The 27,404-nt window shown below is 51.1% G+C and overlaps 9 protein-coding genes across 9 annotated transcripts; 4 read left to right on the top strand and 5 right to left on the bottom strand.

Annotated features, from left to right (window-relative positions):
- Positions 1 to 459: 459 nt before the first annotated feature.
- On the top strand, positions 460 to 1,873 carry MIND_00500300 (FAD/NAD(P)-binding domain-containing protein; the record flags this gene model as incomplete). Its single annotated transcript, XM_037361799.1, has 7 exons — positions 460 to 526; positions 585 to 775; positions 828 to 1,035; positions 1,085 to 1,116; positions 1,164 to 1,361; positions 1,414 to 1,750; positions 1,800 to 1,873. The coding sequence occupies 7 exons, from the start codon at positions 460 to 462 to the stop codon at positions 1,871 to 1,873; spliced, it is 1,107 nt and encodes a 368-aa protein (XP_037222091.1).
- Positions 1,874 to 2,159: 286 nt separating this feature from the next.
- Positions 2,160 to 4,270, bottom strand: MIND_00500200 (ABC1-domain-containing protein; the record flags this gene model as incomplete). Its single annotated transcript, XM_037361798.1, has 4 exons — positions 2,160 to 2,942; positions 2,990 to 3,366; positions 3,410 to 3,701; positions 3,752 to 4,270. The coding sequence occupies 4 exons, from the start codon at positions 4,268 to 4,270 to the stop codon at positions 2,160 to 2,162; spliced, it is 1,971 nt and encodes a 656-aa protein (XP_037222090.1).
- Positions 4,183 to 7,369, top strand: MIND_00500100 (putative glycosyltransferase family 8 protein GLGEN; the record flags this gene model as incomplete). Its single annotated transcript, XM_037361797.1, has 3 exons — positions 4,183 to 4,621; positions 4,766 to 5,114; positions 5,167 to 7,369. The coding sequence occupies 3 exons, from the start codon at positions 4,183 to 4,185 to the stop codon at positions 7,367 to 7,369; spliced, it is 2,991 nt and encodes a 996-aa protein (XP_037222089.1).
- A 2,917-nt stretch (positions 7,370 to 10,286) lies between these two features.
- MIND_00500000 (uncharacterized protein) lies at positions 10,287 to 10,857 on the top strand (the record flags this gene model as incomplete). Its single annotated transcript, XM_037361796.1, has 3 exons — positions 10,287 to 10,474; positions 10,520 to 10,586; positions 10,639 to 10,857. 3 exons carry the CDS (start codon positions 10,287 to 10,289, stop codon positions 10,855 to 10,857), a joined length of 474 nt encoding a protein of 157 aa, XP_037222088.1.
- Positions 10,858 to 13,769: 2,912 nt separating this feature from the next.
- On the bottom strand, positions 13,770 to 15,173 carry MIND_00499900 (Cir-N domain-containing protein; the record flags this gene model as incomplete). Its single annotated transcript, XM_037361795.1, has 4 exons — positions 13,770 to 14,687; positions 14,739 to 14,972; positions 15,032 to 15,089; positions 15,142 to 15,173. 4 exons carry the CDS (start codon positions 15,171 to 15,173, stop codon positions 13,770 to 13,772), a joined length of 1,242 nt encoding a protein of 413 aa, XP_037222087.1.
- A 2,417-nt stretch (positions 15,174 to 17,590) lies between these two features.
- On the bottom strand, positions 17,591 to 18,443 carry MIND_00499800 (uncharacterized protein; the record flags this gene model as incomplete). Its single annotated transcript, XM_037361794.1, has 4 exons — positions 17,591 to 17,807; positions 17,861 to 18,045; positions 18,100 to 18,337; positions 18,388 to 18,443. 4 exons carry the CDS (start codon positions 18,441 to 18,443, stop codon positions 17,591 to 17,593), a joined length of 696 nt encoding a protein of 231 aa, XP_037222086.1.
- A 115-nt stretch (positions 18,444 to 18,558) lies between these two features.
- On the bottom strand, positions 18,559 to 22,196 carry MIND_00499700 (uncharacterized protein; the record flags this gene model as incomplete). Its single annotated transcript, XM_037361793.1, has 10 exons — positions 18,559 to 19,793; positions 19,842 to 19,926; positions 19,973 to 20,122; positions 20,170 to 20,651; positions 20,700 to 21,105; positions 21,156 to 21,292; positions 21,341 to 21,525; positions 21,573 to 21,711; positions 21,760 to 21,838; positions 21,888 to 22,196. The coding sequence occupies 10 exons, from the start codon at positions 22,194 to 22,196 to the stop codon at positions 18,559 to 18,561; spliced, it is 3,207 nt and encodes a 1,068-aa protein (XP_037222085.1).
- A 169-nt stretch (positions 22,197 to 22,365) lies between these two features.
- Positions 22,366 to 23,364, top strand: MIND_00499600 (SURF1-like protein; the record flags this gene model as incomplete). The annotated part of the gene is made up of 4 exons (XM_037361792.1): positions 22,366 to 22,640; positions 22,693 to 23,078; positions 23,124 to 23,229; positions 23,277 to 23,364. The coding sequence occupies 4 exons, from the start codon at positions 22,366 to 22,368 to the stop codon at positions 23,362 to 23,364; spliced, it is 855 nt and encodes a 284-aa protein (XP_037222084.1).
- A 1,175-nt stretch (positions 23,365 to 24,539) lies between these two features.
- Positions 24,540 to 27,384, bottom strand: MIND_00499500 (Rhamnogalacturonan acetylesterase; the record flags this gene model as incomplete). Its single annotated transcript, XM_037361791.1, has 22 exons — positions 24,540 to 24,550; positions 24,604 to 24,756; positions 24,807 to 24,822; positions 24,871 to 24,929; positions 24,982 to 25,068; positions 25,116 to 25,169; positions 25,217 to 25,252; positions 25,297 to 25,310; positions 25,359 to 25,434; positions 25,487 to 25,520; positions 25,562 to 25,707; positions 26,131 to 26,229; positions 26,278 to 26,395; positions 26,445 to 26,513; positions 26,564 to 26,589; positions 26,641 to 26,680; positions 26,730 to 26,778; positions 26,828 to 26,866; positions 26,914 to 26,972; positions 27,024 to 27,032; positions 27,083 to 27,219; positions 27,264 to 27,384. 22 exons carry the CDS (start codon positions 27,382 to 27,384, stop codon positions 24,540 to 24,542), a joined length of 1,452 nt encoding a protein of 483 aa, XP_037222083.1.
- Between the last annotated feature and the right edge of the window lie 20 nt (positions 27,385 to 27,404).

The following is a 27,404-nucleotide window of genomic DNA, read 5'->3' as shown; positions in this document are numbered from 1 at the left end:
GGAAGTGCGCGGCGTTCCGTAGCCCTTGACCGTGTTGACGAAGTTGGTGTTATGTGAATTTCTTACACATTCAAGCTTCAGTACACGCGGTTTCCTGAATGGATCCAAATTGAAGGTAGCTCGGCGCTCGACGTTCTCAGGTGGCGCCAGCAGTCAGCATAGTCTTCAACGCGCCGATACATTGTTGCACCACTGACCATACCTAGCACAATTATGGTTTTTCTTGTTGCCTTGAATCCCTTGATTATCGCACTCCTGCAGGCCGCACACACTGTGACACAGCGGATCAATCTCAACGGCTAATGGACTTTTTGGGATGCACGTAAGCAGGAGACTTTATCAGCGGCGTAAGCAGCGTGACGAGAATGTAGATTCCGTTTATAAAAACCATCGGCGCGCATCCCAAGCATACCACCAACCACCACACTCTGTCGCGTTTCCCAACTCTCCATCCACTAAATGGCATCCAAGAAGAACATTGTCGTCGTCGGAGGGGGGTCTGGTGGCAGCCTTGTAGCCAAAACCCGTGATTTTCTTCGTGTTCGTCGACTTTCATGCACGTACTCATTGCGCCGTTTATCCAGTCGCCGGAAAAATTCCCTCTGCCCAAGTTACACTCATTAATCCGGTGGACTACCTCGTCTCCCGCCCCACACTCCCTCGCATGACTGTTTCTGACCAAAACGACCTGTTGGAGACTGCTCTCGTGCCATTTGACAAGCTATTCACCACCCCAAACGGCAAATTTGTCAAAGGCCTCGTAGAAACTATCCAGGTAGGGAGAAGCCGTCCACCTTATAACTCACAATCCATAACATATTCTATAGGCCAACGAGAAAGGCGGCAATGTGGTCCTCACAGACGGACAGCAAATTGCCTATGACTTCCTCGTTCTGGCTCCTGGCTCGATATGGGAAGGACCCTTAGACATTCCTGAAGATGCTGCTGGTGCTAAAGCGTTTGTGGCCCAGCAACGCGCTGCGTTCAGCAAAGCTTCCAAAATTGTTCTCGTAGGGGGTGGCGCAGTCGGTATCGGTAAGTGCAAAAAAAAATTGGACCAAGCATTCCCTAATCTCTTCTTCAGAATTTGCCGGCGAAATTAAAGATATCTGGCCGGTTGGTATCTGACTATCTATGCCGCCCGAAAGCTGACATTTCTGCAGACGAAAGAAGTCACGATCGTGCACGGTGAAAAGGGCCTGCTCAACTCGACGTATACAGCAAGCTTCCGCAATGGAATGGAAAAGGGGCTGCACGCTCGTGGCATCAACATTATCCTTGACGACTTCGTCGACGACATACCCACCGATGGATCTCCAGTGAAGACGCGCAAGGGTCACAGTATCGAGGCAGACCTGGTGGTGCGTTCTTGTGTTCTTTAAGACTGCAGACACCTCATTTTCTCCTCTTAAGGTTTCAACCCGGGGACCCCGGCCGAGAACTGCGTTCATTGCCCAATCGTTGGGTGAAGATGTCCTTGACAAACGCGGTCAAATCAAAGTCCAACCCACTCTCCAGCTCATCGGCCATTCCAACATTTTCGCGCTGGGTGACGCCATTGACTACGTCGAGCAAAAGCAGGTCATGAAGGCCATGGCTCATTCCGGTATCGTCACCGCCAACATCGTTGCCTTGGCTTCAGGAAGCACAAAATTAAAGCCGTACAAGGGCTCGACGGAGATGATCATTGTCACCAATGGCAAGAATGGCGGGCGCGCTTACATTGGGATGTTGTGGGGCATTGTACTCGGTTCGTGAGACTGCTCGACGTTTGCGCACATTCTGAATTTTTTTTCAAGGTGACTGGTTTGCGCGTATGATCAAGTCGAAGACACTCCTTGTGCCCATGACGCGGGGAAACATGGGATACTAGACGAGTTTCGGACGTTGTAATCTAGCACTTTCGGTTTCAAGTTGGGCCCTATACATAGTACTTCTATTAGAATTATTCAATTAATCGATGGCTGTTTTCGTACAATATGTGGTACAAGTCCAGAATCTAAATGCTCAGTGTGAGCCTGTAACGGGCGTCAGTCATGCCTGGGTCGGACAAATATTGCGCGAACTCACCAGCCATATTTTACTGACTCGTCTACGTTCATTATGGACGATGATATCAACTGACGCGCCTCCAGCCATACCCACATCTGGAGCTCACGTCAGAAAAGGTTGTGTACCAAGAAAGAAAAAGAAAAACGCGCCTTCAACATCGCCCCAAGATTGCCAGATTGTTTTTCTGATTGTATCGTAGCGGAAGCCGCCATCTGCCCGCCCAATTGTCGCAATATGGGCAGCGCACTCTTGAACAAGTCCAGTCCGGGATCCAGTCTCCGGCCGATGCCCTCGAGAAGCAAAATGCTGATGACCGTATTGATGAAGTCACCCTCCATCTTGACATGATGCTCGCGCACGCTCCTCAAGACTTCAGTCAAGATGTCGGATATTTTGACCTGGCCCAGCGAAAATGTCTTGCGTTTGACGCCCAAAACCAAGTGCTGCATCTTGAGCGCGAAGGTCTCGGTCTCGATTGCGAGCTCTGGGGTGCGGCATCTTTCTACCATAAGTTGGCCGGTGCGGTACCCATCGAACTCTGCCAGGGCCCGGAAGAGGTCGAGGAAGTTCTTGCGATTGACTTCGGAGAGTGTGGTTACCAGTCCTGCATCTATGAAGACAATCTCAGGGACATATCCTTCGGCGCCGAGAGCATTGAGTTTGGTGCGCCAGCCGACAGGATTGTTGACAAGTTTGCGTAACTCTGACACGATTTGATCCGACTCGGAGGATGTCGGGAAGGGATCTGTAGAAGTTGGCTGGTTGCGATTCAGCAGCGAGTTGAATATGTTGCTGAGGAGCATGCGCGTGGTGGGTGGCTTGCTAAACTTGAGCATGATATTTCCAGGATGAAGATCTGAGTGAACGAAATTATCCAGTAAAAGCATATTCTGAGTGTTATTAAGACGAGTTCCGATGCAGGAAAGCGAACAAATACCAGGAAAGCATCAAGTCCTACTGTGGCCACCTGATCCTCAAAGGGTCCACCACCATTTTTGAGGAATGCTTCGAGAGGTAATGCATTCTCAAATTCTTCCACAAGCACCTCACTCGTCGACCACGACGTTAACGGTCGCGGGAACGTGACAGGGACTTTCCTGGATGCGAAATTTGTCTCGAAACCGAGCAGATTCTCCGCCTCATGCCGCAAATCAAGCTGCTGGAACATCATCTTGCCAAACACATCCACTTCTTCTGGTAGGGAAAGCCACTGCATACCGGGGAAGAGAGTGATGAAGTGGGCGAAGAAGGACATGATCGAGAGGTCTCTCGAAATCGTTTTGTTGACTCGGGGATGGAGGACTTTGATTGCAACTGAGGCTGTTGGCACTGACGGTGGAGGGTCTTGCAAAATCACGGGGGCGAGGGGCACCAGTGGGACCTCTGACAAGTCGACGCGGTCCAAGAAATGAGGGCGGAATTAGGTCTTGCTTAAGAGTTGCGCGATATACTTGGGCTATAGCCCCAGTTCCAATAGGTTCTTCGTCAAACTCTTCAAAGACATCTTCAAATCGCCGTTGAAAGGCTTGCTCAATCTGTTTGCGCGTATGTTCCATCGAGTGGGATTTGCCCTTCGAATGCAGCCTGCCAAGGCGATCACAAAGGAGAGACGGAAACAAATCCGCTCTTGAACCGGCCCATTGCGCAAGCTAGGAACCGTGTTGGCGACGCAGAAAAACAGTGCAACGAAAGGGCTTACCTTGGTGAATGCGGGTCCAGCAGTCTCCATCTTGCCAACCAAATAATCATACCACCATACAGCTCCCCAGCGATCTCCTCGATATCTTTTCTCCGGTTTTCCAATGAGAAGCATCGGACTGGTTACAATAACGGGAACGAATAACGCAAAAAGATAAATGAAACGCGTTGCGGTGAGGATTGGCTCCCATATTCTGTCGTGAAAAAACGCTCGTATTCGAGCGCTAATTGTTAGTTCTTCCTCAAAGGGCGATTCGATGATGAGTTGTGGCCGTGTCTGGCAAGGAATGATGGAGGGAGACGAGATGATAGAGGGCAGGACGGGCTTCTGCTGGGGTCTATAGTATAGAACAAGTCCTGCGCCGACGGGAAGCAGCCACAGTGTTCTCCGCCACCGAAAACGGTTGATGGGATTTGGTGTGAAGAAGTTGGATGCATGTCGGAGTGGATTGGGAGGTCGTACAAGTCGTGAAGAGGGAGAGAGGAGGGGACGATGCAGGGCGGAGAACCTGCAGAGCATCAGAGCATGACGTCTTGGAAAGAAAAACTTCGGCTGCCATCAAAACCAAAAGTGAAGTTATCTTTCCTTTCGCCTTCATGGCGAGCATGGGTCCTTCCACTGGACCCTTTGCGTTTGTAACCCTCTTGACCTCCGAAGCCTACCTTCCTGGCGCTTTAACACTCGCTGGCGCCCTTAGAGACCTCCATCCTTCACCCGCTGTTTCCCCCGAAGTCGATTTCCAAACAGTCTGCCTCGTAACGCCCGAGTCTGTCGACGTGTCAGCAATCAAACTGCTCCGTAGGGCATTCGACGTAGTCGTCGGCGTGGAAATAATTGGCCAAGAGGACGAGAAGGGCTTGAAATTACTCGGTAAGTTTTTTGCAACGACGCGTATTCTCTGCGCATATCGCGCTTATCTCCCGCGCCACTACTCCACTCCAGACCCGACCCGGTCTTACGCGTGGCTGGTCACTTTACATGCCACATGACTTGCGCTCCACTAACTTGCTTTAGGTCGTCTCGATTTGAACACTGTCCTTACAAAGCTACATGTCTTCCGGCTCACTCAGTACTCCAAAATCATCTTCCTCGATGCAGATGTCCTTCCCGTTCGGCCGCTCTCCCACCTCTTCACGCTTCCCTACGAATTTTCCGCGGTTCCAGACGTTGGCTGGCCCGATATCTTCAATTCTGGTGTGCTCGTTCTTTCCCCTGGCGAGGAAAAGTTCAACGACCTGAACGATTTGCTCAAAAGCAAGGGAACATGGGACGGCGGCGACCAGGGCATACTAAACGAATGGCGTGGCGGCGATTGGCATAGACTCAGCTTCACCTACAACACAACACCGACCGCCGCTTACACGTCAGTTTCTTTCTCGCGTTTTTCATTTCTTGCTGACAGCGCTTCACGTTAGTTACGCACCGGCATATGAACGATTTGGTTCTCAGATATCTGCCATTCATTTTATCGGGCCCAACAAGCCATGGAAATCCTTACCTTTCCGCCAACCCTTCCAGAATACGACAAGCCAGAGCGACTCTGGTCCGCTCCAAGCTTATGACTACACCACACTCGTTGACCGATGGTTTGCCGTCTACGATAAACACTGCCGCACGGGTTCTGCCAGCTCCCAGGCTGACTTCGAGGTCAAGCGTTACGTCTCGGCATGGGACGAGCAGATTGGCACCGGCTCTGAGCTGATTTCTGGAAGTATTGCGAGCGGGACGGCCCTGGGATTGGAAGACCTCAAAAAGATGGCGATACATGGCATATCAGCAACTCCGCCGACACGTCCACAGTCTTCTGTGGACGGCGATTACATCGCATTACCTTTAGAGGGCCGAATTGACTTGATGCGGCCGCAAAAGCAGCGACCACCCCAAAGTCCTGACTCGGTTGAGTCAAACGATACGCCAACCCCCCGTGCGAGATCCCCTCCACGCTTCGAAACCTTGCCTACACCAGGACCAGACGAAATACCACCGAGTCCACGAATACCCACCATCTCTTTACCGCCTACTCCATCTCCATCATTTTTTGTGCCCAGACAAGACGATCCGAGTCAACCCACATTCGTTCAACATCAGCCATCTTCGCCTGCTCAGGCACTGCAGCAGCAGCTCCAAAACAATTTACAGGGACAACCACAACATTCGCAGGAGCAACCGCGTCCCCAGACAGACCAGCACCTACAACACAATGGCCAGCAACAGCAACAGCAACAACAACAATACCAAGAAGCACATCACCACCAAGAACACCAACAGCAACGTAGACAGGAACCTCCGAGACCACCATCACCGCCAATGATGTTATGGAATCCTGCAAGTGAGCCACCGCCAACAACGCAACCACCTTCATCCGCATTCCCAACTGACACGTATTTTCCAAACGTTTGGGACCAGCCGAGTCATCAAGGCTACAAACAAGGACCCCGACCCGCCTCGCCTCCGCCACCTTCAAATATATTCTTCCAAGCACCTCCGCCAAGCGAGATCCCAGAATCTCTGTTGCGCCAAGGCCACTACGAGCAAGTTATCGGACACGCTAGTCCATCGAGCGAGGGCCACAAGCTGAGCAATACGGGCCCAGATAGAAGCAAGGTCAAAAGTATCTTTCCTTGGGAAGAGAAGCCACGGCAGATGCCTGGACGAGTATTCCCAGTGGAGGACGCACCGTCTCCATCTGAGTTTATTCAGGCCAATCCTAGCACGCCAGAGCCGGTGGTGACACCGCGCCAACAGCTGCTGTCGCCGTTGGGGGGATTACCTGTAACGCTGGCGTATGCTAACGCATGGGATACAGTGCCGAGCATCCAAAGATATGCTTCACGATTAGTCAGGCCGCACGCATCACCCGTGGCGCTGATGCCATCATTTGACGACGAGCGATATCGACGGGGCCGTCGGAGCCGAGACGAGCGGACTGAGGAGAGCAGCATGGATGGAGACGATGAAGACGACGGCGACGATGAGTCTCACAGTGGCGTGAGTGAAAGCGACCGCGAAACGACCGCGACATCAGCGACAGGCGGGTCGTCGATATCAGGGACGTATAGTTATAAGAGGAAGAAAAAGGAGTATACCGTACGTGGAGTTCAAACTGTCTCTCCGGAGTATCGGAGCCAGGGAACTCAAGTGACCTCTCAACCTCCCAAGGTTCCGAGCACAACAATTCCGACGTCACGTGAGCGCCGATTGTCGCGTCTGAGCCAGGACGGAAGGCGGGCTGGGACCTCTTCGCCGGTCGCTGTGCGCTCTTCCGGTCTGGACTTGTCGCCAATGACCGCGTCTCCAACGTCGATGGTGCCACCACCGTTAACCTCGCCGCGCGAATTCGCATCGATAACACCGCCCACGTTTATACGACCGAGCGCATCACCGATTCAAAACCAGAGTGTTAGCTCCAACTCGACGCAAGACTCGTCGCTTGCCTCCCCGCCGTCGTCTACCGGGCCGGTGTCACCGCCAGACGGGGTGGGTGCGGGGCTGCCGGCCCGGAAGGGAAGCCGGGTGTGGGATCCAGCGCGGGGGGTGGAATTGTTCAAGCGCGGGTCGGAGGAGGTGCTGGCACGCTTCTTGAAGATGGGGTCATGGGAGGAGGGGCAGCAACAATAGACGGACAATTGTTTCTTTTCTTTTTTTGCGTTTGTTAGACCAGAAAACCACTTCAAGTTGAACTGGAGAAATGACTTGTGTGGGCCAACAACCATGCTCAGGACCGGGGTCATAACTAAAGTCACTTGATCAGGTGAACAACTTGCTTCAGGTGAAATCGCTCATATTGTCCTCGGCCACAAATATTGACAGACGCTGCGTGCAGACTAGGAATTGGAGAAGCTGAACGACAGGCCAGAAGCAGGTTGTCAGCCTTACTGAATGAGTTTCGATTTCACCACCGCCCTTGGGCGCCGCTCGACTTGATATTTTGGGATGGTGTAGAGCTTATATATCCGTCAGCCAGAGTGAAGTTGCGTAGAGGACACACATGAACGCCCTTCGTGGCAAATAAACATGTTCATTCGAGTCTTCGAATCTTAGAAACTTGAAGTTGACTTTGGAGACAATAGTTGACCGGTAACCGTCGTCTGACTAGGCAGTGCTGAGATTTTGAGATTGAGTAGAGAAAGGAGTGGTTCAAGAAGGTGGGTGGTCTGGTGAGACCGTCGGGATTGGCAGTGAGCACATGACATCACACTCCGTCACACTCAGAGATTTTTCTTCCTTCGCCCCCATCTCTGCTCTCCCATTCCTGGCCCCAGCGCCATCGCCTTCGTCACCTACTAGTTTCTTTTGTTCCTTTCTACACTCTAGTTTGGCGAGCCTGGGGCCTCTTGCAGCTGTAGGCGCGACTCTCTCACCCACCGGCTCTTTGTGGGTTTTGGCTCTCCGCTCTTGGTAGCCACCTCTGCCCGTTCCACTTGCAACCCTCTCCGACACTAGAGGTATGTGAAGCTTGTGGCGCGGGCTCCACCTCCTTCCCCCCTTCCTTTTCCCGACTCTTTGGCGACCATCAATGTGTCGATCGATTGCGAACACTGGCCATTGGCTCTCATGTGTAGCGGCCAACACTTTGTCTTCCTTGGAGGGCCTCTGGCGTCCGTGCAAGTACCTCCCCCCGCCTTTGGGCTGGTCGCTTGCACTCGGTTCATGTTGGCTACCGAGGCCCTCCCTCTTGTAGGAGCACTGCGGGGCCCATAGTATAGCCCTCCCGCCAATTTACTCAGATCTAGTATCCGCCCCATCTGGACAGCGAGCGAGGCCAATCCTGGGTGGTCTGGTGAGACCGTCGGGATTGGCAGTGAGCACATGACATCACACTCCGTCACACTCAGAGATTTTTCTTCCTTCGCCCCCATCTCTGCTCTCCCATTCCTGGCCCCAGCGCCATCGCCTTCGTCACCTACTAGTTTCTTTTGTCCCGCCCACCATCCCCAGCTTACTACCCTTTTTGCGTGCTTGTGTTAGTTAGGATTAGTTAGTCTTAGCTACATGGTCGGCTACCGAGGCCCTCCCTCTTGTAGGAGCACTGCGGGGCCCATAGTATAGCCCTCCCGCCAATTTACTCAGATCTAGTATCCGCCCCATCTGGACAGCGAGCGAGGCCAATCCTGGTGGCATGCTGCAAGCAATGCAAACATGTGTGTGTTTGCAACAGCAATGGCGAAACAAGATGCTTCAATTAAGCACCTGCACTTCTTCGCCGACAACACATCAGCCATCAAAACAATCTTTGACCCCAAACCACGACCTGGGCAGCTGGTCGCCCACCGCTTCCACACGATGGTGACGGAGTTCCTCGACAACGATGTAGATCGGACAGTGGAGATCGCGTGGTCACCGGGCCACGAAGATATTAAGGGCAACGAGAGGGAGGACGAGCTGGCCAAAGGAGGCACGGAACTCGGCACAGAGTTACGGGGGACCAGGGCCAACGCCATCCGACGGTCAAAGGCGAAGCTACAAAGAGACTGGCGCAGTGAGTGGAAACAGAACAGGAAGGTTGAGGGCGGATTCGCGCTCGCTGACAGGATTAGGCCGGCACTGAAGCCAACAAAACACTTCAAGGCGCTCGCTAAAAAGCGGGAGGTTTTCGGGCGACTAGTGCAATGCCGTACGGGACACGGATACATAGGCGAGTACTACAGCCGCTTCGTCCCAGATGAGAGCGTTCACTGCCCTTGTGGGGCAGAGTTTCAGACGCGCACACACATCTTGCGCGAATGCCCGCGCTACAACCAACATCGACATCATCTAAAGAAGGCATCAAGAGACATAGCGATGACCGAAATCCTCGGCACACCTTCGGGAATAGCAGCCCTGTCCAAATTCCTCGAGGAATCCGGGGCATTCACGAAGACCGGAAGACCACGCGAAGAAACGACCCTTCCCACGCTGGAAGACGAGCCGGAGGCGGAATTGTCTGACGATGAAGATGATGCGGGCGGCATCGAGGATCATGGTTAGACGGATGGAAGGTAGACCTGAAGACGACCAAGAGCGGCGGGAGAGCCCTCTTACACGAAAACTTCACTGCCAACCCGCCCAATTATGGCCCCCTATGACCCCATGCTTTATGCTCGCCAAAACGACTCACGGGACGTCAGCGAACCAGACGCTGCTCAACCAATCACACGGAAACCCATACATCAACCCCCACAAAACAGTAAATGACACCCAACCCACCCCGGCCCTTGCTCTCCGAGCACCGCGCCTTAGTAGCACACGCATACTTGTACGCGGTATATAAATGTGATTCAAAAAAAAAAAAAAAAAAAATGCAAACATGTGGTCGACTTTAGTTCGATCGAACTTGTTTCTCGCAATCACCCCCAAACCTCTTCTCAAAAGTTGTTCTTCGTGCCACAAGACAAGAGCCTCAGGCTTCCTACACAGCCAATGGCACCAAATTAAGGCGAAGATTTCCCCCAAGGTTTGTGCTGATTTTTTGCGATGCATCCCCCCGTTATTGAGCCAGCTCTAAGTTTGGTGTCTTGCCAAGAGCCACAGCACAAGGCCAGGGCTCTTCTCCTTCATGGCCGCAAATATTCAAGTCATGCAAGACATTCTTTTGCGAACTCAAGGGCAATTTGGCACTGTTGGGACCGCAACTTTGATTGGTCGGCGACCAGCTCATGGCCCTCATTTGTCGGAAATCTGTGTCGTCAAATTGGATAGAGACTCGGAGCTGAGCGTTGCCAGAGGATTTGAGCTTTGGATTTGGTGTGTTCATTCTTTCACTGAGGTTTTCGGTTCTCATATTCATAGCTTGGTGCCGGCAAACCGAATTCAGAAGGCCAGGAGGGAGCTATGGCTCGTTTTACACCGTGCTAAGGTTTTACCGGCGGTCGAGTTGCAGTGGGCGGAATTTGAAGCGAACCAGTCAGCAAAGAGGTTGGACATTTGTCGGCAGCAAAAGTCGTCGGCAGTTTGTCGATTCACGCAATCCCGGCGGTATTTCTGGCCTTCAAGAGCATGAATTCAAGCAACCTCCAGCTGTTCTTGGATTAAGCTTCGTGACAAAGCATCACGCGACTGTCACGCGACTTGTTACGCAAATTGCCGAAGATGGTACTGGTGGCTTCAGGATTGGGGAGACTGGCTAGGAACATCAAGGTCCAGAACTACACGCAAGCGGCAAGCAAGCTGCAAGATGTGGTATTGAGAAAGAAGCTTGCTCCCTGTGACGGCAAAACGATCGCAATTCCCATAGCGAGTCATTGGATCTCGGACAGATCTTGGGTTTTCGTTATTTTCGCTTTCACATTGGTGCAGCAAGCGTCGAGCCTGCAATTTTATCTTGACAGCAAGTACCCATCTTTGCAGGCATTCCTAACATGGTTTGCGTTTGGTGGTCGCCGAAAATCTGACCTAGAAGTGCTTCGGTCCTTTTGCAGGGTCGGTATTCGTCAAGAAGCAAGAAATTGTATGCCTGTTTAAGGAATTAACACGCAGATGGTGCTTCTGTGTCGACATGACCCCTTGCAAAGCTTGAACCCGTTGTATTCACTGCCCCATTGGTCCAAGGGGGTCAAGGTGTTGACATTAAGCTTTCGCCACTGCCGACTCGGACTCTCCCTTATCCTTTACATACCATGACGGCCATTTCCTGCCCCTTCAAACCTACCCCACCTCGCTCCTGAAACGATGTTGTCCAAACGGAGACTTGCCCGTATTCCTGCTGAGCGTCGAGCGCGTTGGTATGTGAGCGCCTTCTGCCTGAACCCTTGCTGACCATGAAGCTAGATTATAGCGAGCGCCATGCGCGGTTAGAGAGAGACGAGAGCATTGGTGCGTGACCATTAACGGCAGCGTATGTCATTCAAGAGTTTTCTTCTTCCTCGCAGTTTTCAACAGGATCGCGACAGGGCACAACAACAGCGACTTCATCGCCCCAACCAAAAATACTCAACCAGATTGTTCGTACGAATTGCCTGCACGAGCCTAAAAACGAAATATTCCGTTCATTGTTCTGAATTCTTAAACAACAACATCCACCTTTTACCCACACGAATGCGGTCCCCCAGCCTACCCTCCCCAGCCACTTATCACCTTCTGTCTGGACTGCCGACCGAAAGGTTTGCCAGTGACTCAATCAGTGATATGTCGACCTAACTATGTCTTCTCCCGATGCGAAACGTTGCTCAATGCTCGCGGTCAAGGGTGATGCCTTAGTGGAGTCTAACGCCTGTGTGGATCGTTTGCCAATCGCCGCACGCAGGTTTGGGCGGATGAGGTTTTCGTGGCCGTAAAACTGTGCACTGGAATCCCCCACCTATCCATATGGGCTCGTAGCAGGAAATGGAAATGACACATTGATTCTCACACATCGCATTCAGTTCCGAACTCGCAAAAGGCGAAAGACCAAAAAAGACTTCGTTTGGGTGTTTTCCGATTGTAAGTGATCCACGGTACCCTTCCCGCCTAAGCGTTGTAGACGTTGCAAGTCATATCATTGGCCCTAGCTACAGACTGAGATTAAATTAGATGTGCGTTCTGAATCAGGCTTATCCATGGCGGGACTGCGATGTTGTCATCCAACGTCCTTCTTCTACCGGTCCACTCCGAAGTAGCGGGAAAATGAAATGGAACGCCTGGAGCCCTACCAGGTGCGTTTGTGTAGGATGTACCATGTCATCGGTACCGGTGGTGTGCTAGTCTTCCGGATTCGCTTCTAATCTTTGGCAAGTTTGTGCTAATTCAAATCCAAGAGTCTTGCCACGAGGCACGCAGGCCATACCTCTTTGTGTATGGGCACCAGTTATGGGCAATGTTTCCCAGCGTCGAGGCGTGGGACTCGGAGATAGATCGACCTAACCCTGCACATCTCCGTCTAACGGCCGTGTTTGTCATTGTCAATGAGGCCACTTGACACCTGCCTAAAACGCCGCGGATCGCGTTCCTTTTATCTACCGTTTACCAATGCTATGCTGGCAGCTCAAACAATTCCTCGATGGGCAATGAAACTCGCAACTTATTCAACGGCGGTTAACGGCGACGCAGTATGTCGCTGGAGCACTGAAGTCAGCATTCAGGGTTCAAGTTACCGGGACGGAGATCAAGAAGCGTCCTTGTCAGGCCTCGGGATCTCGCGATCGATGGAAGACATTATCGCTGCAGCGGGCTCGGTCTATCTTCGTCGTTTTCTCCGCCGCTCCCATTCCTTGCCCCCGACCGCTCTGTCAATTTCTATACTGTCCACAGCAGGCGGCGTTGGCGAGCTGGACTGCCGTTTTCAGAATTGCTGTCGAGGATAAACTTTACCAAGAAGTTTATGTCTTGACCGATGTTCTGGTATGATTACCCGCCAAACCGACGGTAAGATGGTCAATCGTATCATCATTAACCCGCGCCCGCCCTCACTAACTTAATAGCAATAAGCTTTTGATGCAGATCCCACTAGTATATATTTATTCTGGGATGCTCGTTCTGCTGCAACCCACCCACCAGCACCTTCCCTTGAAGCTACAGCCCACCCAATACTAGATCCCTCCTCCAATGACCGAATGGGGCCAGCAAGAAAAACCGTGGCCTGCAAGGGAACGAGCCGAAAGGCTCCAGGCCGAGCGCGAAGCGCGACGGTACCGTCCGTACATCAAGCCCATACCCCTCGTCCGCCTCTCGTTGCTGCGTTGTTTGGGAGGCTGACTGTACTGCACTGGCCAGATCTTTGCGCGCTACTGGATGCGGGGCATGGACGACATGGATATCGACAGTCCTACGACGAGCAGTGTGAGTCTCCCCCTCCAATGTTTTAACTTCATTCCCCGCTGAAACACTTTACAGGCCTCGTCGACCGAAACAACCCGTTCAGAGTCCCCCAGCGAATAAACGGCTTGACTGTGTCCATGCCGATATAGTGTAAAATGTAGATGTTGCCAAACTTTGCCCTCTGGTCGTAAAGTGTGAACTGTGAAGTTCCGATCAAATCATTGTGGACGCGAAATCAGGTGTGATCCACGTTTCTCCGAATCAATACCACAGTTTACATGCAAAAAGTACCTACTAATACACTCCTTCAATCAGCATCGACCACCATCCCTCCCTTTCCACGACGAATACGGTCTTCCAGGCCGATCGAGCCACCAAACACCTTCTTCTGCTCGTGACTCAAAAAGTCGCCCATACCCTTTGACCGTTTACGAGCCTCCTCGTCTCGAGCCAGCTCTGCCTTTTCCTTCTCTAACAATGCCGCGAGACGCTCCTGCCGCTCGACAGTCATACTCTGAGCATTGGACTGCATTGCTGCTAAACGCGCGGCTCGGTCGTCTGCGGCTCTGCTAGCCATTGTTTGTGGTTGTTGTGGTCGGGGAGGAGGAGGCGGACTCATGCGAGCTCGTTTGACATCCGAGTTTCGGTCATAACGTGGAGGACTACGGCTGCGGGCTCGTTTACCCCCGCGAGAGTCACGTCGGCCATTGTTATCATCGGAATCATCGGAACGTGGCCAAGTTCGAACGCGATCTTGTTCTCTCCTCGGTGGAGTGCGACTACGACTTCGACTGTCCCGACGGCTGGGTCGATAATGGTCACGTGGAGGAGTGTAGCTTCGCTCTCGACGCTCATCATATCGAGGAGAACGAGAGCGGCGGCGATCAGGTGTCAAAGACCGTCGCGAGCGATGACGATCAACAGACAATGACCGTTCACGATACGGACTTCGAGAACGAGACCTATCTCGACCATGCTTGCGTTCGGCCTTGAGTCGCTTCCGCTCCTCTTTCTCGAGCTTCTTGGCCTTCTTGTCTTTCTTGGGTTTCATGCCATTTCGCTCTTGCATCTCTCTCAGACGTAGAGGATTTGACAACAGGGCCTGATACGCAGCCTGTTCTTGCTGTTTGATGGCGAACAGCGGGTCTTCACGGATTTTAGAGGCAATGTCGCGAGCGGTATTTGCGTTCTGAACGGCGATGAAGTTCTTGTGAGCTGCTCCAAGCTGGACATTTTGTCAGTTTCAACAACTAACAAGCCAAAAAAGAAAACGTACCTTAGCGTTCTCGTCCGCTGTGAGAATCTTGTCCACCCGTTTCTTCCCGAGCAAATAATCCTCGAGCTCGTTCGGATTCTGGCTGCTCCCTGACGCAGGCGTAGCATACATCCACTCCAGTCTCTCTTGCCGCTTTTTACCCGTTTTTTCTTCTTGAAGTCGTTCGAGCTCTTGCATTTGCCGCTCTTCATCTCGCTCCTTCCGCAGCTGGTCCAGCTTCTTCTTCTCTTCCAACTAGAGAGAGAGAACTCGTCAGTGAAGATACGCAGGGCATCTCATGCCATTATACGCACCGCTTTCTTTTCCTCTTGCCAGACCCTCTCCTGATTCTTCAGAAGCAGGGGGTGCCAGCTGCGTTAATGTTAGAACTGGGCTTTATTTGGGGAACTTGCCATTGACGAACCTCTTCTTCATATTGAGATCTCCGCCTCCCATTTTGGCCTACAAGTACTGTGTGCAATGGAAATATGTTGTTGTGATGTTATGGACGGCCGTCTGGAGGGACCGTGGTGGCGCAGATGGTGGTCGAGGAGAACGACGACAAGGGCGTCACGTTATGATGTCACGCTCTGATTCAGGTTCACAACCTAAATATGCTCTCGCGTTCAACAACACAACATTAGTTCGCATGTGGGATAGTGTTACAAAGGGGGAGTGTGTGCTACGAAAGCTCTTCTTGTGAGCAGAGTACGGTAACAAATTGAACAAGATCAAATGAAGGACGCGTGAAGTTGCAATGAGATATTGGTGCGTTGGTATCTGCTTGAATAAGGTTTAGCGAATAAGAAAAAGTGAGCGAGATTGAATATATGCAGTGTCAGAAAGAATCGTCACTCCTGTTTGAATCAAAGGATTCTCGTGTAAGGTCTAAGAAACTGTCCTGTTTGAGAATGACGGGCAGCGGCGGTGGGGGAGGTAAAGGTTCCTTCTCGTCCTCGTCATTGATGTCGAGAAATGAGGGTTTGCGGTAAAGAGACTGTCGTTGTCTATCGGCAGCAGGCTTGGGGCGCACGGAAATCTTTCTCGGAGGAGGTGAAAGTGATGAATATGACTCTGGTTGCGATCGTGAAGAGTATGTAGATGCCCGAATTTCTGGTGCGGAACGCGATGATACTGACGAAGTCCGTGACTTGGTCCGTCTGGGGGGCGGGGGTAAGCTCATCAACACAGGAGGGGACGGCGGTTCAGGAAGATAGTCTTCATCATGAGGAGACATCGAATCACTCCGTATAGATGGATGTTCGCTATTTGAGCGTTTCCGATCTCCGCCGAAAGGAGACGATGGCGAAAGACTGTACTCGTCCGACATTATTGACCCGCCACGAGGACGAGAATGATACTCGGCTTCAACTCTGGCTTCAACCTCGAGCATTTCTGCCGGAGACATGATTTGTTGGGGTGTGTACTCGTAAGCAGTAGAAGTTGGAGTACGAGGCTGATCCGGGTCAATCCAACAAGATGTCGAAGCAGCTAATGTTGTGCGATCAGACTCGTAGATAGGCTGCACATCGTCAACTAGCGGCAGAGTTGATTCTGACGGACGACGCGAACTTGAGGCTGAAAATAGTCGTTTTCTTCCCGCCGGTGAAGGCTCTGCTCGTTGCTCGGAAAGCGGCAGCTGCAAAGGCACAGCGTGAACAGGAAGTCGATGGAATGAGCGTTGTTTTCGTGGACCTGAATTGGCCGACGTCAATTCTGCCAAAGTATTTGTTGACGACACAGACGGTGAGCGGTGTTTGTTCAGAGATTGCTGCGACATGGACTTTTTCAGTGTCCGAGGTCGGGATGAGGTTTGCATCTCGAGCTCCAAACTGCTATCCTGAGATGGCCTGGGCTTGCGAGGACTCAGCGGTTTGACTTCTGGGAAAGCGACGCTAGTTGAAGCCATCGGAGGCATAGGAAGGTCAGACGTAGGGGGAGCTGTCCGTTGCGAGAGTTTGCGAGAGGGCGAAGTTGGTGAAACTACGGGTGGGGAGCGAGTAAAAGAGTCACTCCGAAGGAAAGGGACCCTTTCCAGGCCACCGTCAGTCATTCCTCGAGCACGCATCGCTGGCCGTGGCTTTGGCAGTGGATCGGGCTGACTGAAGCGATTGATATCGGCCGCGACTATATCCTTTCTCCTTAGACTTGAGCTCGATTTTCTGCATAGCCTGTGAGTAAAAAAAAGGAAAAGGCAAGAGCCAATGAGGACGCACTTTTCCCCAGGCATCATATGTGGGGATAATCCAGGGTCCGAAGTTGCACTAAGCGGGGAAAGCTCGCTCCCAAGACGAAATGACTGGGACGACGAGGAAGCGTAGGAAATGCGCTGGAAAGCATCTACGGGGGACTTTGACTCTGATGAGCTGGAAAAAGCTGAAAGTCGGTTTGGATCTGATGGACTGCGAACGGCTACAACGCGAGCAGCAAATGGGTCCATGTCAGAGAGGGTCATGAGTGACCCTCGACGAGGATCTTCGGGTGTTTTTGGCTCGAGGGAATCGACACGAGAGCGGGAGGATGAGGAAGGGGGTCGCCCCATTCCGAGTCCAGCCGACGATGGCGCGGTGTTTGGTCTACGCTGGTCTGTGCCATCACCGAGGATAGTGAGGGGAGGGGGTTGCGTCTTTTTGGGACGTAGGCCGATAGCAGAAGCGAGTGTGTTAAACTTTCCAGAGCCTTTGGAATGCTTGTCGAATACCTCACCGGTGGGTGATTTCTGCCACCAGCTACGCTGGGGAGGCGGGAGGTTGGTCGACATGGGTGGGGGAGAGAGGAAATACAATTTAGGGCGACGGGGCCATATGTGCAAAGAATGAGAGAGAACGAAAGATGTTACGATCACAACTAGACCTGATTAGCTACACCTCAAATTACCCTATTTCAGCCCACACGTCTGTAGGATCACGTTCACCCTCGTCCCTCCTCGCGTCAAATAACACCGGCTGCTGGCGAGTATTGTTATTCACCAGCGGCCGCACAAGCTCTTCCTCCTCTTCCTCCGAGTCAACATCGAGATCCAGAAATCCCGCCCTCCGAGCAGCATTAATGTCAATTGGCTTAGGCCGAGAAAAAATTGACTGGCCAGACCTGAAAAACGTGGGATTTAGCGAGGCACCAAAAATTAAATGAAAAATTCAAACTGTCGCATCACAGCCGCAAGGCGGCCAAATTGCAGAATGTTGCGTGCAATAAGCAAAAACGTGTCCAACAGCTCCTCCTCCTTACTCCCCGTCCCACATTTGGCAAAAGCGAGCACGAGTAGAGTCAACGCGCAGAATACAGTCAATATTAGGTCCACAACGTTGAATGGGGATTTCCAGAATTGCTATCGGAGTTTCCACTGAGTAGGGAGTCGAGAGTTATGGAGAGCGAAACTCACCCTTCCAAATGCCACGAAGCGAATGCCAACCTCCAGAATCATAGAGGTGTTGATTATGACCTCGAGAATGTAGAATGCGAGGCCAGGGCAGCCGTCCGTCAGACTGAGGATAACGGTGGTAACAGACAATACGGCCATGCCGAGGTATAAGAAGATATATGTTCGTGAATGGACAAAGCGGTTGGCGACGCCTTTGGTGATTTCACTCCTCGATAGTGCATAGATGGACCGGGTCCGCCTGGTAGCGAGCTTTAACCATATTGTAGCAGCCCCAAGACTCGCACTCACTCCGGTCCACTCTCATCTCGGTTCAGAGCCTCAGTTTCGCCGTATTCTGGATCCATTGTTCATCGCAAGAGGCAAGTTATGTGTCTTGACTGCGCTGTCGTCACGTGGTTGATCAAGCCCAGTTAAAAAAGTAGTACATGTGTAGAATATAGATACAAAACTGTCCTCCATCTATTCCGTTTCCTCAGAATGATAGCCAGCACGTCTCATTGCACCCAGACGATGACGCGCTGCACCCAGTTCTTTCTCCAACTTGAGAATTTCGACTTGTTGCTCCATCTCCCGTTTCTTGAACTCAAGCACAGCCATGTTCTTGTAGTCAACGTCGTCCTCCTGCGCTTGTCTGGCGGAAACAGCCTTGACCTGGCGAACCAGAGCTCGACAAGCTTCGGTAACGGCTTTGGCAGCAAGCTCAAGACGCTCTTGGGTTTTCGACATGAGGCTCGCTTTGACACGCGAAGCAGCCACCAGTTGGGCTGTGGCAGCAGCAACTTCGTTCGAGGCAACAATGAGTTGTTCGAGAGAGTGAGTTCCAGACAGAACACCATCAGCGCTCTCAATAAGTAGATTGGTCGCAAATGCGACTGATTTGGCAGCAGAGATAAGACCCTCTGTCCACCTGTTGTTGCGCTTGTAGAACTGTTGTTTCGAACTGGAGCCTTTGCCTTCGTTTACAATCTCTTGTTGCGATTCTGTAGCTGCTTTTATCAGGCGAGCAATAGCATTAGTGATGGCCATTGCAGCAGCGAGAATAGAGTCATGGACTTGAAGGTCCACAGCACTGAATCGTGATGAGTCGCGTTGACGTGACATCAGTGCCTGGAGCCTCTCCGTAGCAAGTTCAATGGCACGAGCAGCACCCATCATCTCTTGCTCTACGAGGTCACCAATGTCTCCGTTTGCCTTGGCCAAATTGGGCTTCGTTCCCTTTGGTACAAGAGTGTCGACCAAATCGGAAAGTTTGGCAAGAGCACCGCGAGCCTCAGCACCATTTCGCATGGCCACATCCTGCTTTTGGCTCGCTTGCATTCCGCTGAGGTTGAAGGACTGCAAATTTAGGAAAAGCCGTGCGCCAACATTTCCAGCCATCTTTGCGACATTGATGATCTTGTCCGAGGCATCGTCGTCGCTAGCCAGACGAGTTATACCCTTGGTATTAACCAGAACTTCGGCCATGGACTGCGCAAATTCGTTGGAGGCTTTGATGACCTCGACTTGCTCTCCACCCTCTTCTCCGCCAAGATATAGATGATAGACGGTGGCGAATTCCATGGCATTGTTGACCGCCTTTTCGATCATGGACAGAGTGTACTCGGGTGTTGCACTGGTATTTCCGGTTTGTGTGGGAGACTCGAGTTCATAGATGGCATCTTCAATTTTCTGCATGCAAGCGTGTAAAATTGAGTCTAAAAATGAATATTAGGGCGAACATCTACGCAGTAAAGGATGCTGACCGATAATTTGGTTAAGCTTCTTCTGGTGGTCAAGGATGAGGATGTCGACTTGTGCATCATTAGCACCTTGCACGACGTTTAGCGCCTGATGTACAATTAGACTGAAAGGAATAGCAGTTTTCATCAACTACCTGCTGAGCTTCTGCAAATTGCCTGATGGTCTCATTCATGCTCTCTTCTTGAACGAGTCGCTCTTCATCCTTCTCGTCCCGAAGCCGGTCCATGTCTGCCTCAGTATTCCGCAACTTGTCGAGTAGATCATCGATTTGTATTTGTTTTGCCTGTCATCATATAGGCAAAAAGAACGGAATCAGAATACAAAACGAACCCTCAGTGAGTCTTCCAGCTCTTGAATCTGTCGATTGTACTTGTTCAAAACGCTAGAGACCTCCGAGTTGCGTGAATGGGATGCGTCGTCAGCACGCTCGTTGGCAAAGTTGAGTTCACGCCTCAGACGGTCGATTTCATCTTTATGGCTGGACTTTTGACGATCAATATCAAAGCGAGCACGGTCACGTTCCCGAAGCATATCAGCCAACTCCAGATTCTTTGCCTTGAGGTCTCGTTCCATCCGCTCCATACGATCGACTGCTTCTTGAGCTGAATTGGCTTTCAGCTGCATCTGCTTGAACTTGGCAAGCATATCCAGATGCTCGGTCCGCAATTGGCTGTACAACTTGGCAAGGGCCTCGTATTTGTTGCGCCAAAGTGTAACTTGCTCTTGCAGTTGCTTGATCATATCGTCCTTCGAAGACATTTGTGAGTTGACATTAGCATTGATTGCAGCCAATTCCCCCTCAAGCGCTCGGACTCTCTGAACGATATGTCAGAGGAAAATAAAACTCAGTGCTGAACAACAAGCCTGATCATAACGCTCCAAGAACATTTGGTCCCGTTCCCATTGGCCGCGCAGCTCAAGGACTTGACGCTCCAGGTCAGCTGACTGTTGAGTGGCCATAGAGTATTGTTGTTGCTGTTGTTGACGCATCAACTCTTCCTGGGCAAGTCGCTGAGCCTCCATTTGTCTCCGTTGCATCTCTTCGAATTCACGAGCTTGTTGTTGCTCTTGTTCAAGTCGTCGGCGCTCTTCATCCTGCCTCGCCGCAGCGAGCTTCGCTTGCTGTTCCTCGTATTCTTTGAGCAATTTTGCCTGCTCATTTATAGTCGCTGCATCGGGTGAAGGGGCGGGGGGTGGAGATGCTACGGTTTTAGGTCGAGGAGGGAGTTCGGGGACATCGCTAGCATCCAAAAGATTGGGCGGTTCCTGTGAGGAGATTGAGAAAAATATTAAAAGGACAAGAACGAAGTACATACCTGGGCGAGTTTTGGTACATTGATTAGACCGGTCAAATATTTGAGATTAGAGCATTCGTAGTAGAATTTGCGGAGATTATAGTGTTGGGCGGTGTAGCGCTGGCGCAGGGGTTCTAATGCCTCGGCATCATTTGTTCCTAAAATTTGTCTGAGCAACACCAAGGCATGAACTGTAGACCACACACGTCTGAACATGGCACGCATCATGCTGGTGATGAATCGGTAGATTCCCCAGCTTTCCTTCACCAGTGGAACAAGCGCAGATATGCGACATTCGTTATTGGAAGAGTGGTTGAAGTGTGAAAAGACCATCTTTTGGAATGATTCGATGAGGTCTTGCAGGTTCATGAGATCAGTGATCGTTTCATAACTGGGGCGCAGTGAGATGGGCTGATTAAGAGTCATGGTCATGCATACCCTTCGTTGGGGTCGTCGATTCCTTTGAGGGTGATATACTCTTCGTATTCAAACAGACCATTGAATTCTGGCCGCAAACGATGGAAACGGAGTTTTGCCAGAATAAATTGGACGTATGTTCGGATGAGTGGTCCGTATCCTATAATGCATGAGACAGGACCTGCCGTCAAGTAAGATTGCGACAAACCACGACCACCACCATCTGAACCGACATTTCTTGCGCATGTCTCTAACCAGCCAGTTTGGGCTTGCGCTTCTTTAATGGTCTGGATGGGTAGGGTAGCGGCTGCGTTTTGTCAAAGCATGATTACGCACAACAGGATGGCCCTCTTGCAGAACTTTGTGGACCGTAATGAGTGCTTTGAATGTTTGAACCTCGTCTGAAACAATCGGTTGAACGCGAAGTCCACTCCAAAAAGAAATCGAGGAATGATAGTCCCAGGTAAATACGATGCACTCTGCACAGCACAAGTCAGCCTTGACCTCGTCGTATGGAGGCTGAAGCTCACTTCGAACGTGTTTCTGCTTCGGCGCAGATTCTTCAGGACTGGTGGCCTTCTTGATATTTACAACAAGCTCCTGCTCTGCCTTGTCCTTGTCCACTGGCCGGGTTGGGTAGTGCATATCGTCGTCATTGAATCCCCCGGGGTCACGGCGATTACCAAGCCTATAGCATTTTGGATATTGGAGATGAATAAAGTGAAAATATGAGGCCTACATGGTTTTGGTTTCAAGGGAGGTCAATCGCTGCGCGACAGGCTGCGAGCAACCCTCTGATGTCACACCGTTACTTATGCTGCTCTCTCTGTTTCGACGATCTCTGTCGTGCAGAAAACGGCTATGTATCCCACAGCAAATAATTCGGTCGAACTCGACGGATACTCCAGGCTACAATCCTAAGCGCGAGCCATGGCTCACTCCCACAATGGTTCTCCTTGGTTTCGTCCCGATATTCACTCTCGGCTTGGGCACTTGGCAGCTCCAGAGGCTCCAGTGGAAAGTAGCGCTCATCGACGAGCTGGAGGAGAAACTGCAACTGCAAGCGATCGCTCTTCCGAAACGAATAAAGTGCGGCTTTGGTCAATGTTAGCATAACTTCTTTCGTTGACGACGCGTCAAGTCTGCAAGTGCTTCCCGAATTTGTGTTCCGGAAGGTCTATCTAAAAGGAAAATGGGACCATGCTCATTCAATGCTCGTCCGTCCAAGAACTCGTGAAGGGATTCATGGCGCAAATGTTCTGACTCCGCTGCTGCGTGAAGACGGCACCACCCTCCTTGTTGACCGAGGATTCATTTCAAAGGATTTCGACCTCTCCTCGATTCCACAAGAGACTGGTACCGTGGAGGTCTTGGGCATGTTGAGAACATCAGAGAAGAGGAATACTTTCACTCCAGACAACCACCCCGAACAGGGTGACTGGTATTGGAAGGATATCGATGCAATGGCGGAATTCGCTGGTGGAGAACAAGCCAATGTTCAACCGGTTCTCGTGGAGCAGATATTCGGTAAGTAGCGTTACCAACCTTAGAACGTCTTTAAACCTGCGTCAGAGGGACATGAGGGCGAAGCCTCTGCACGCATCGGAAAAGGTATTCCTGTTGGTCGTGCTGCAAGCGTGGATTTACGTAACTCACATCTATCCTATGTAATCACTTGGTGGGTGGCCTGATAACTGCGACATCGTGTCTCTGACCATTTTCAAGGTATTCTCTTTCCGTATTTACGGCCGTAATGTTTGTTCGCGTTATGATGAACAAGAAAAAAACCCGAGGACGCCAGATGCCTCGTTAGGGCTATTTCCCAACTTGAACGAACTTCAAAGCCGCCGCTTTGCCACAACAAAGCCCGTTGCCGCCTCGTGCTCGCCTGACGACGATGCACAAAGTGCCACCGCTTTGACCATCTTGGCCACATTAGGAAATTGCACTGTATGAGGTTGTGCATAAAAAGGGCGTGATCACGGCGTCTGCTTTTGCTCACCAACATTAACATGCACGATTCTACCACCGCTCGCAGACTCCCACCTACCACTCCCACCCGTCCATCCCGACGCAATACCGTTGATTCAAGTCCAATCAGGAACCGACCCATTATCCAACGGGTCAAGGTCGCTCAGAAGGGCGAATATGCCCATGCACACAGAGATGACCACACTAGTTTCGATCGCATAACGCGAGAAGAAGGTACGCATAGGGTGGCATGGTCGCATTCCGTCTCTAATCGTTTGGCAGAGGAGAGGGTTCAATACGATATGGAGAGGGCCATGAGAGCGAAACGTCGCGAGGCAGCCCGGAAGGCAACTCGGCGTTCTCTAGGTTCCAAAGACACTTGGAATCCTGCAGACCATGTCGTCTACAGTCCCAATGCCATGCCACCCTCCCAACGCGGACCCTTGCGTCCCAAAGAGAACTTTGACAGAGGTGCATCCATTCCAAGTCTTGTGACGATTCAGCTCAACTTTTATGCACAGGACGTCTTGATTTCTCGTTTAAATTTCCGCATTTTCGACCGGAAAGCGAACCGCCCCAACCCGAACTTCTTCACACGAAATGGTGCCCGCCTTCACCCACGAAGCGCCTCGCCCCTCTGGCGCCATTCCACCCATTCCGGCGTCAGCGTTCCGAGTCGATGTCGTCCGTAGTTGAGCGTGGACCGCCATCTCCGGCCAAGCATAAGCGCAATGCCTCTGTCCAACCACGCGCGGCGCCGGTCCAGAAATTGTTTGACCGCATCCATGCGGAGGCCCGGAGACAAGGTTTCCAAATCTAGAAACGACTCGACAGTATCCTTATTCGATATCGAAGCTGGCAGACGTATCCCAGCGATGACTAATATATACGGTGTTCCCCATTTTAAACTTCAAAGCGTACAATTAATGGGCTTGAATGTAATTTATCATTGGAGCAAGTTTTTTACAGAATAATATTGGGTGAAAACTTTGCCTTACAAACAGCCATCTGAAAAAATTAAGCAAAGTCTAACGAGATATTGAGTGAACGTACTGGGAGCAGCCTGGCCCGCCGAGTTTACCCGTGATTTCAGGGCACTCGTTCCACACAGCAAGCCTCTCACAAATGCCTGGGCGACCACGTTGGCCCCAGTAGGCGAGGTATGGGTATGATCTGGGGAATATTATTAATATTATCTGCCGTCGGAAGACATCTGGCGACTCGCCGTTGGGGTCTGATGTAAATTCAACTGCGATCAAGTGCAGACTGAAATATACTACGTACAATAGGTGGTGACCGTCTGCATTTCGGGTGAGTGCGGTAGGTCAATAGAGCACATAAGCCATACCGTTTGTCCAATCTTCTTGTAGGCTTGAGCAACGTAGTTGTAGTGGTCAACGTATGCAACTGAGGTATTGCCAGCAACCTATGTAGACAAAAAAAGCGTCAATTGATTGACTTGGTAGAAAAACAAACAAAGTTGCCTCTTTTGCATAGGGAACGAAACGAGGTGGCGCGCCGATGGAACTGCCACTCCAGATATTATCTAGAAAATTAACGATGATTTACAGTTGAAGGACGAATTGATAGTACCAGGAGTCTGCGCCGACACGATGGGGATGGCTCCTTTGGCTTTTAGACTGTTCACTGTCTGGACATTAGCAGGTGCACAATCCGGAAAACACGGCACAAACCGGCGTTGGTCATGTAATAGTTGAATGTGTGGATAACTATATCAGATTAGAGTCGACACAAGTCAATCATAACATCACACCTTTAGTTGTTCCGCTACAAACACCAGTTCAGATCACGGGCCCACAACTTTATCAAGCTTACTCAGATGCGGTCACAGTGCTCGTGGCGGTCAAAGAGTCCCCAAACGCGTCTTGCCGACCATTGTCGACCGAGCCGCCTAGATATAAAGGAGTTAATTTGCATGTGTAGAGTTGCAAGTCTTCACTCACTTGACCCATCGTTATGGCCAAACTTGCGCGAATTCTTCAACAAGTTGAACAGAACAAATGACCAGCGAGACCGACCTCGATTATGACAAAGTCTCCGGACTTGGCTGTATTGATGAGGGTGGTGAATCGGCCTTCGTCCGTATAACTCCGTGCGCTTCTTCCAGCAACTGCGTTGTTCACAACCGGAATGGTCAGATATTGGCCCAAGTACTGTCCCCAGCCTATGACCCTATCAGCGTCCACTAAACTTCCCTGTGCTTGAGCTTTACCATCCGTCCCAGATCCCCCTCCGCCTTTCGCCATAGTAGAGTCCCCAGCCAAGTAGACGGTTTGTGCATAAGCGCCGAACGCAAAGGCAAACGGAAACACGATTTTGCAGAGCATAGCAGTGGTAATATCTTGACGTAGATTTTGCCATTATATATATGTTTCCACACGGCCCGCAGCGGACTCTCGACAAGTTTTGCGGGGAATCTCAGTCGACTTGTGACCTCGGAAATGGCGAATTCGTTGCCCCACGGAAAAAAATCGTGATCACATGTCCACGAAGAAGTACATGCAGGTACCAATTTACAAACAACCATCTAATCGCAAACGAGGGAATTAAGATCAAGGATAACGAACGCAAGCAATGAGCCACATACTGGGAGCTGCTTTCCCCGCAGCATTCACAAAGTTTTTCAGCGGACTCGTTCCACAGAGCAGACCTCTAACGAATGCCTGCGCAACAACGGAAGCGCCAGCTGGACGAGTTTTCGGGACGGAATAAGATGACATGGCTGGACACACACCTGGTAATGTATGGAGATGATCCGTTGAGCTGTAGAAAGTGGCGACAGTTGACTGCCCTAAAGCATTGTATGCTTGGGCAACATAGTTGTAGTGATCCACATAGGTTATGTTGGTGTCCTGTCGACGGTTCAAAATGGATACCAGAGGATGGCTTCCCCACACGCACGACAGAGACAGTGTGCGCGTAAGTAACAAACCGGCCTCCAGCAGCAATCACAGCAGGGTTTGTTGTTGTCTGCCACAAGTAGTTAACCATGGAGAAGTAGAGTTTGGGGTGAGGTATACCCATATATTATCCGGTGTGAGCGAAGCTGGGATGAGATGCTAAGCGTCACCAAGAATATTTGCCATCGGTCGCATACAGATGATAGGAACCGCTCCTTTGGCCTTGAGGGCGTTGACCTTTTACTAGGATTGAGTCTGGGGAATTCAACTTGGCGAAGTTACTAACCGCATTTTCAATATAGTATGCAAAGCTGTGGATCAGTAGAGAGCTGCCACTACAAGTTCTTGAGTTGAAAACCACCAAACATTGTCATGAATACGAACTTGGTTGTGGTAACAGTTGCAGTGATGTTATAGCCGTCTCTAAAGTTGAGTCTAGTCTTAATTCATGAAGCAAGAGGGATGGATACCCAACGGCGTCCTGTTTGCCATTATCGACCGCACCAGCGCTCACGTCGTTGTGACCAAACTTGAAAGAAACAGGCTATCTAAGCTTGGTGAAAGAAGTCATTCAACACACCTCAATGATCTATTGAAGACCATGAGGAGCTATCCACTCAGATTCAATTATCCACATACGACAAAATCGCCCTTCTTGACTTGATTAACCAGAGTGCTGAATCGGCCCTGTTCGCTATAGCTGCGTGCGCTGGTTCCTCCAACGGCAGAGTTCACGACAGATATGTTGAAGTATTGTGTCAAGGGCACTCCCCATCCTACACGACGAATTAGTTGGCGTGAGGATGGCAAAGAAACTGACCTTGAGTAGATCCACCACCACCTCCGACCGCCATTGTCGAATCGCCCGCTAGGTACAGGCTTTGCGCGGAGACTGTGATCAGCAGCGGTAAAGAAATAAGCAGTTTCATGGTCAGACGCATTCAACTACGATTTGTGGGGC

The sequence above is a fragment of the Mycena indigotica genome (genome assembly GCF_014461135.1).
Source record: "Mycena indigotica strain 171206Taipei chromosome Unknown Mind.scaff0004, whole genome shotgun sequence".
Lineage (NCBI taxonomy): Eukaryota > Fungi > Basidiomycota > Agaricomycetes > Agaricales > Mycenaceae > Mycena > Mycena indigotica.
This window is presented reverse-complemented; position numbering and strand designations above follow the sequence as displayed.